Genomic DNA, 9,033 nt, shown 5'->3' with positions numbered 1-9,033 from the left:
CAAAGTTAAAATAGAGATGAAATTTAAGATTGCCAATATGCACATAATGTACAGAGCTATAAATACTTTGTAGAAATAGGATCTTCACGCCACAAAATCAGAGGGGGAGCTAAAAATCAGGAAGAGAATTTTCATTGGCTACATGTGAAATTTTGGAAATAAGAAAAGCTATACCGTCCTCTACCTGATTGGAAAAGGAAACCATTGGCAAACTTACAAACTAATAGCAGATTGATCCTCGATTCTTCATATGCTCCTATTTGAACTAGATGAATTACTTTGGCTACTAGGACTGGAATGATCTTTCTTTAGAAGGGCCTCCAAATTATGTAAGCATTTCAGTGTCTTGACCTGTATATTTGATAGTTAATTACGATGCCTTCTTAGTTGTACAATAACAGTAACCTACTAACAAAATACCCTGTTCTCCAAGAGGTCAAGCTAATTAGTAAAACAATTTACTTAAAAATAGTCCATCAGATTGCCAAATGAGTAGTTGAATAATATTTAATAAAAAGAAAAACGACATTGACCATACAACAAGACAATCAGAACACTCTAAACAGCCCATAACACCAACGGATTTAGGTTAAGTCGGTAGCATATATGTATATACATGTATTCAGATGATGATCATCATTATACATATACTGGCATCGAGAAAATACTGGATTTTAGTAATGTTTGGTGTCATCAATACTTATGGATTCATCAAATGTGGTTCATATTACTGGTAAAGTATGATATAAAGGTTCATTAGAATAGTCACTCACATAAAGAGAGAGAGAGAGAGAGATACCTTCCATCGCCTCTTATGACCAATACTGTTATCAATGGATTCCAGTCTTGTTATTATTTGCCGGAATGTCGGTCGCTTAGTTGGCTTCTCATTCCAGCATTCTTCAATCAACCTGCAAGCATAAGACATGATTAAAAGTTTGATTTATTCTTAAACATATAAAACCTTGACAGAATCCAGCAGTTGGGTTGAGGTTTTCCCAGAGAAATAACTTTAATTGACAGTGCACGAATCATTTGTGGTCTATGAGAGAACTTCTCAGCGAAAAAAGCAGTTAAAAACTAGAAATAGTTTGCATTCAAGGAAATTTAAATGTATAACTACACAGAGCATATATTTTTGTACAGATGACATCGTTGTATTTGTTGGAACGCTGGGGCGTTCAATCATTGTCTGGCAAGTGTTTATCTTTAGGATAAGTTAGATATTGAACACTATATAATCTCATACATCCAAATTATAAAATTACATTAATAATGTCCTAGAGAGCAATGAATGCATACATGAACTAGAAAATAAAGGTGAAAAATAGTTCCACATTTATAAGTTTATGAGTCCTCAATTTCCAGCAGAAAATAGGAAATAGAAATCATGTACTTGCTTTATGTTTTGTTCCTTCTTTCTATTTGGCATGGTTTTAAAATCTTTGTGGATCTAAAAATAACATTTTTATGGACTTAAGAAGATGTTTGCTATTAATTTCAGCTGAATATCCCATTGATGACAAGCCCTTGTAAGTGGAGTCTAATTCCACAGTTTGCCAGCAGAACTTTAAAATAATGCAGAATAAGAGAAGAAAAAGATTTCTTGCTAGTTGCATCCAACTGTTCACCATTCTAACTAGTTTAGTCAAAGTATACATCTAAACTGAACTAGTCCAACAGTTCACCATTATAACAAGTTTAGTCAAACTATACATCTAAACTGAACCAAGAAAGAAGTTTTCTAGATTCTGAAACCATAGACTAAAAAGAAAGAAGTTCTCAACCAGCATTTTCCCTTCAGAATCTTATTTATCACAGGTAATATGAATAACAAAAGCAGATCTACAAAACCAAAACAAAAAGACACTCTCTAAAGAGAGCTAAAAATAATAAGCTAGATCATAACCATTTTATTTATCATAAAAGTATTAAGTAACACTTTGAATGTGTATCTAGCAAACAAGTAGAACTTACTCTTTAAGTCCATGTGCATAACGTTTTGCAGGAGCTTTAAAAGGTGGACGCTGTCCAGCAACATATGCTTTAGGTACTTCATTATCTTGCTTCATGCAAAATGGCGGGTAACCTTCAATCATCTGATTTACAACATGAAAAAAACATGAATTATGAAGCCTGTCATTCTAAATAGAAACATCATAATCCATTAGGCTCAGAAACTTCAGTGGCTAAAAGTAACTAATCACAACCAGTAAACCTTCTACAAAATTCTAACTTAAGAATGTACATATATAATATGAACTAGAAGGAAAGAAATGCCAGATTAATTTAATTGATCAGTTTGTGGGGGAAATATTATTAGAACTTAGAAATGATTATTTCAAAGAACTGAGTGAGATGTTAGCCTTGATCCCAAAGACATTAATTTGCTATTGAAGATAAATGATATCTATTCAACGAGGAGTCAACCCTTTCTGTATTGTTTATGTCCTGAGGTAAAGATTAATAAAATTTTACCTCCTGCACAATTAAAGCAAATGAGAATACATCTACTTTGGTATCATACTCTTCATTTCTGAAAACCTCGGGAGCCACATACCGACCTGTTGATGAAAAATAATAAATTTCACTTACAATCTACAATATCTAATTTTAACTTCAATTAATAAGATAAAGCAACAGAGATCAGTTTTACTGAATGAAGAGAAAGTAACTCTACATAATAGTACTGGAAAGAAATGACACTTTATAAAAGGATTTCAAATGAATCGAGTATAGGAAGATCATGACAAGAAGCAGCACTAACATGAAGCGTCTTCACAAATAAGAGGTTTATCTTCTTTAACAGTGAGCAACTTGCTAACTCCAAAGTCTGCAACTTTAGGATGTCCAGAATCATCCCGCAATATATTTCTGGTAGGTCCCAGTAAGCAACACAGAAAGGGGCTAACATCAGAAAACTGACAATGCCAAATATTTTACCTAGGAAAGACAATATCATATGCAGAATAAGAACTCACGAAGGCTCAAGATCACGGTGAATGATTGGGACTGGTTTATTCTCATGCAAATAATTCATTCCCCTGCAAATTTGACAGACATAACGATGTTTCAGCTAAAGTCCAAAGAATGAAATAATTTCCCAGATAACTGCAGGGATCAAGCAATTGACAGAAAACAAATGATGTTAAATAACAGGATGCATTATTTTAAGCCATAGTTCTTTTTGCAAGCAGCATCTAAGATTTTAAAGTATGGGTTTAGACTTATGTAATGCAATTGATAGTTTCCTTCAAAAATTGAAGCAAAGATGACATCATGAAGTTCTCACATTTCTCAAATATCATTGAGTAAGCGAATCTGTACACAAAGTGTTCAATTTTGAAAAACGAACATTTTGGCAAGTTAGATTATCTGTCAAATATAAGCTTGATTCATACATGAGATGTTGGACAGCATTCTTTCTCTGTCTATAAAGATTTGAGAGCCATGTTTCACTAGCTTCATTGAAGTATTTGAAAGCCAACTCTTAAAACTAGACTATTAAGTAGAAAAACCTCATAATTTTCCTCACAGGAGGAACAAGAATTTTGTATTGCCATTATCTCTTTGAATGGACAAGAAAAATTTGTTGTCATACTTCATTTTGTGAAACTATTAGACCTTGATGTTTGGTAATTCTATCAATGACCACGCATAACCTTATTCTCTATACGAAATTGTTAGTAAAAGGTCTGCCCAAAAGTGAGAGTAAAGTTCGCCGCAATAATACAGTGACAACCTTGCAATATCAAGTGCAAATCTCACAGCTGTAGATTGCTTCAGTGCTCCTTTTCTTTTCAAGAATGCACGAAGATCTCCCTGCAATATCAAATCAGATTTGAAAAGAAGGAGCCTCAAGATGAGCTGTGAAAGAAACTTTTATTACATAAAGATTCGGCATATAGATTCAACAGCAATAAATTGGTCATTGTTTCTAAAAAATGTGATGCATTTCACTGATAAGTTTTCAAGCAAAACTGATATTTTGAAAATATCAATCTCAAAATTAACAATCGCCAGAAGTCGTAAAGAAGCAGGAAAGCCTGATAGCAAAAAAGTTAAAATGAAGACACATCAGAAGCCCAAAGAAGGAAAAAGAAAAGATCATATGTACTCTGAATAGGCTTTACTACATATAATTAATTGGAGGTTAAGGAAAGACCTTAGGTAAATATTCTGTCACAATCATCATAGGACTACTTTGTGTTACAGCACCTAGAAATTGGACTACATTTGGATGTCGAATCTTTTGAAGCAATGCAAGCTCATCCCTGAATGCCCTCCTGTAACAAATCAACTACATTCAAAGAATGGAGTCATACATCAAAAAAGAAAGAAATTTTCATAATATTGAAAAACCTACACTTTATCTTCATTAGAAATCACTTCCTCCGCCAACTTTTTTACAGCAACTTGAATTCCACGCCATGATGCCATACGGAAAGTCCCCTGCAAAATATTTCAGAATAACCATTCAGAAACTTCTTGCTGCATATTCTTCTGTATTTTCAAGAATGAATAAAAATGATGAAATTGCAGCATTCTAGAAGTCAATCAAGCATATGCTATTTTGCAACATTAACAGTAAGCAGCTAGATTTCTACATTTTCAATTTTCCCAGGAATTACTTCATCAGTTTTCTTTTTCTATAATTTCTTAGCATTATTAAGCAACCCATGATTCATGGCATAACAGTTTTGATAGAGTAACATCTCCAACAACGACTTAGCATCAGAAGCAAGCAAATACAAGTCCAAAATGGCATATAAATAAAATCATATCATAAGAGGGAGAAATTACCTTAGTAATATCAACACTATTAGTAAAATCGAGTTCATGAGCATCAATTTCATACTCTGGAACTTCACGGGCGTGATTGACATGCATTGGAGCCATCTACACACATTAATTCAAAGATACAGAGTCTAAAAATTATGCTCATAATAATTTCAAATCACTAAATCAAACTAAAAACAAAAACATACCAGAGGTTTTGCTCCATGTTTCTCCAAAAGTTTAATCACATCATGGTTTTTATAATATATAGCATCTGCAAGAGGCTGTTTATCCAACATTAGATAAGTCGTTAACATTACCGGACCAGAACCATTACAAGGTTCTCATTATGTTACTTCACTCACCGTGCTTCCCCAACGATCCTTGGGGTCCACGTCAGCGCCACGTTGGAGCAACAATTCGACAACTTCCACGAAGCCCTGGCAAGCCGCCACGTGGAGAGCCGTACGATCATCAATATCGCGAAAATTTACATCAATGCCTGAATCTAAGAGCTCGTTTATGCCTTCCAAGTCACGCTCATTGGCCAAATACATCAACCTCACCTCCGGCTTGATGTCCTCTCCGTCGCCTTCTCCATCCGTCAGCTCCGCCTCCTTCCGCTGCCGATCCGGAGCTAACGATGACTGCTTTAACAGCGTCCTCGCTGGCGCCTTCGTCTCCATACACTTATACAAAATTACACAAAAATATTCTTTTCAAGAGCTTAGTCTCCAATTAAGATCGACTTCAAATAGGGAAAAGATTCAACGATTTGAGTAACGTTTTAAGTATGTGTTTTGAAGTTTCACAGTTGAGTAAGGTTGACGATGTAGGGAGAAGGTGAAACCACGCTCAGAAAGCGCGTCAAAGAGAATACTAATTATTACAGCGTACGCGTATCCAGCGCAATGTAAGAAGTAGTTGACTAACATATACATACTGTTGCATTACGACGTCGTTTAATCATCTGTATCGTGGGAGAAGCCTATTGAGCTGTTCCTTCCTTGACTTTAACTACCCTTCTGCTTTTGTGGACAGCTTTGCCTTCTGATACTTATCTTAATCCTTGCCAAAGTAAAAAAGCAGATGTGGACATATCAAAATGGGAGACAGAATTTGGTTCAAAGTTGAGAGCTTGACAAAGATGGCATTTCTTTATTGATTAAAAAACAAGTGGGGCTGCGTCAGAACTTATTATGGTTGTTGTTAGTTGAATTCTGGTAGTCTGGCTTCATATGAACAATATAATATACAAAAATGAGGTCGGTTTGTTCTGTTTTTAAGAGATCAAATTTATCTGACTTTGGGAAAGTGGGTAGATTGAATTCACTGTTCAATGTATGTATCTGTTAAGAATGGCAGCTAGTGGGAATTGTTTTGGTTTAGAAGAAGAGAATATGTGGGGAAGATTACTTCTATATGCGGTAAGGCTTCCACATCAATCAGAAAATAATGGTAGACTAATGACATCTAGATGAGACTTTGACTTTGTCTTGATTTGGTTGGCTTTACAATAAGCTCCAGCCGTTCTTAGAGTTGAAGACGTGTTGACTAAGTTGGAATTTTGGGTTTCTATTTGAGTTTGATCATTTAGAACACGTGAGAAATAACAAGTTAGATGGAATCAAACTTGATCTCTAAGCTGGAATTTTGGGTTTTTTTTTTTTGGGTAAACTGTTAAGTGTTTAAACAAATTTATTGTTTCCAATTCTTTGGACGAAGTAGGATGCTGAATCTCCTGAGAGTGGTAAATGAATCCTTAATGGGCAAGCAAAGGTCAAATCCCAGAAATCCTGCATGTGGATAGACCAACGCATGCTCACATGGATTTTATCCTTGTAGAATAGTATGTTAGGGCATATAATCTTAAACATGGAACATAAGCAGTTATGTTCACCTCTATGCCCAAACACATAGATTTGAGTAAACACATTAACGTTTTTTAACATATTCAATACATATTCGTATTGAAGTGAAAGACTCTAAGAATGGATTACTGGACTAATCTCTCCATGAATGACTTAGTGGTCTAGCTTCACCAAATCTGATTCCCCCTAAAAATGTAGAAATATACATGTACATGTAGAGTTAATATGTGTCCAAATTTATTTCTTTATCTAATAAAACTTTATATGATATGGCGGTGTGAGAATATTTGAACTACCTATCGTATTTGGTTGGGCTCTATTAAATTATATCCTAGTAGAACCAAACCCACTTTTGTATTTTCAAATATTCACTTTCAGAATCTGCATTTTTCTTCAATTTAACTTCCCATCTGGTTGCACGGAATTTCCCAGCTTTTAACCACCACAGGCCATCACAAAAAGTGATGGCCATCATATCATTGTCACCAGGGACGGGTTAGAGACTAGCTGGTGAAAGTTCTTCAACATCTGCATGCATTAAATTGACCAGATAAATACACTATCAGCCGCATTTATTAAGGCAACAGGCAGCATGGAGAGTTCTATCAAGTTGAAGATCACCTAATGGTAAGTATTGCTTTAAGTAGGAACCAGTATTTGGAGGTTTACACTTATAACTTCTAGCAACAAACATATAGGCTAGGAAATTGATCAAGCTCAATGTAGAGAGAAGCCAGTAGAAGAGGGTCAATTTTTCCCTGTTAAGGTTGCTCCTGCTAACCACCCTCCACCTTTAGTAAAATTCTTGGTTGTGCTATTCACAACATTAATCAAAATAGGGCTTAAAAAGTACCCAACTTCCATGGGAGTCCAAAGAAGGCAAGTAGAGATTGATTTAAGTGGACCGGGTGCCTCTCAATAGAAAAACTCAAGTAGTTCTATATTTGTTAACATGTCTGCAATTGAGAATATGTTATGAAGTGCTGAAATGATATCAAAAAATACTTTGCAAGACAATTGTTGCACTCAAGGGGTGGTATCAAGCATATTATGATCTCATGCCACACCTTTGTGTTTTACTTCCATTAGTGCAGCCATGGCCATGGAGAAAGAGGAAAGAATGAAGCTAACGCCTACAAGTTGCAGACAAGTTATGCCTGTGGGGCGGCCTGTGATCTTGCCAGCAAAGGGTACAAATATTTGGTTTATTATAATGACCAAGAATACAAATGTGGTGATAGGCAGCGAAGCTGGGGGCATGTTAAGAGACTTAGCGAGGCTTATGTTCTTTGTGACACCTTGTTGAATGGCAAAAGTTTGAACTTGAGTCAGACAAATGGTCATAATAATGGTGCAACAAAATATTTGAAGCATGCTTAGAATTATTTTCGCATTTTCTACTTGTGTTACCCTGCAAAGTTTCCATGGATTTGGAGCTTCAGGTCTCCCAGTTTGTCCTGTAGCTGTTGTCTCAATTACTGATTTGTCCAGACACCTGAACATAACTGTAGCAGAAACAAATTGCTCTTATATATGATTTCATTAGGTGAAAGATGATATTGTATAAAGTATTTGGACTGGAAATTTAAGAAAATCAATTTACCTGTAAACATCTCTATGAGATAGAAATTCCGCTTCTATAGCAGCTTCTTTGTCCTTAATCTCATAGAGCTCCCTAGGATCTTCAAGCAGTTAAAGTTTCCCATCACTGTTGGCTGAAACATACACCTGAAATCAATTAAAGAACATTCAAATCATTCTTGATCTACTATGCATCCATCAAAGTACTATATCACTGTTCCCAGTCAGTGCCATTGTTCAAAACCAAACGCAACTTCAATGGAAACAAAACCCAAAATTAAAAAATAAAAGAAGAATTTATTGGACAACTAAGTCAATCTTAGATGCACTCTATTTAAGTGCATGATCTATCACAATATTCACAAGATTAACTCTACATGGTTTGAGCAAAGAAGTCTTTCACCATGCTTATTTTTCAGAGCTCTTCTTCCCTTCCAGTCCACCTTTCCTTAAAGTGCTCAGGTGTCTCCTGCAAGGAAATAAGACATTTATTTGGAATAAATTTGGAAAAATGACAAGGAGGATATACAAAAATGAGAATAAGAAGGTACCATAATTAAATCCTGTCTAGGCTCCATGGGGGCCTGTGCAGAAGTGTAACAATGTCCAGATGGTTACAAGCTAAGGAAAAGAACTGTAAAATATAACTATTCAAATTCTAGATACAAAAACATGTGATTTATGTCCACTGTTTAAGACTTCAAAAAGACAATGCTAGCTCTTCTGCTAGCATGAATGTGACTTCTTCTGTAGGTGAATCTTGCTTGCTTTGAGGATCATTATCCGTGATCAAAATTTATCT

At 35.3% G+C, this 9,033-nt stretch overlaps 1 protein-coding gene and 1 pseudogene across 1 annotated transcript; both read right to left on the bottom strand.

Annotated features, from left to right (window-relative positions):
- Positions 1-5,964, bottom strand: LOC123192656 (integrin-linked protein kinase 1-like). Its single transcript, XM_044605289.1, has 12 exons — positions 5,145-5,964; positions 4,989-5,063; positions 4,804-4,899; positions 4,367-4,452; positions 4,166-4,286; positions 3,743-3,822; positions 2,982-3,044; positions 2,768-2,874; positions 2,479-2,564; positions 1,978-2,099; positions 800-911; positions 1-351 (listed from the first exon to the last, which is right to left on the bottom strand). The coding sequence occupies exons 1-12, from the start codon at positions 5,463-5,465 to the stop codon at positions 247-249; spliced, it is 1,374 nt and encodes a 457-aa protein (XP_044461224.1). The 5' UTR covers positions 5,466-5,964; the 3' UTR covers positions 1-246.
- Positions 5,965-6,669: 705 nt separating this feature from the next.
- On the bottom strand, positions 6,670-9,014 carry LOC123192657 (annotated as a pseudogene).
- Between the last annotated feature and the right edge of the window lie 19 nt (positions 9,015-9,033).

Source organism: Mangifera indica, chromosome 12 (genome assembly GCF_011075055.1).
Source record: "Mangifera indica cultivar Alphonso chromosome 12, CATAS_Mindica_2.1, whole genome shotgun sequence".
NCBI lineage: Eukaryota > Viridiplantae > Streptophyta > Magnoliopsida > Sapindales > Anacardiaceae > Mangifera > Mangifera indica.
Note: the sequence above shows the minus strand (reverse complement) of the source record. Positions and strands in the feature narration are given on the sequence as shown.

What these genes read in the sequence shown, in the direction of transcription:
- LOC123192656 (XM_044605289.1), bottom strand. Translation starts at nt 5,465, where the DNA reads ATGGAGACGAAGGCGCCAGCGAGGACGCTGTTAAAGCAGTCATCGTTA. An exon ending in AACATGGAGCAAAACCTCTG is followed by an intron (nt 4,900 to 4,988) that starts GTATGTTTTTGT and finishes TAATGTGTGTAG; the next exon opens with ATGGCTCCAATGCATGTCAA. An exon ending in ATTTCTAATGAAGATAAAGT is followed by an intron (nt 4,287 to 4,366) that starts GTAGGTTTTTCA and finishes GATTTGTTACAG; the next exon opens with GAGGGCATTCAGGGATGAGC.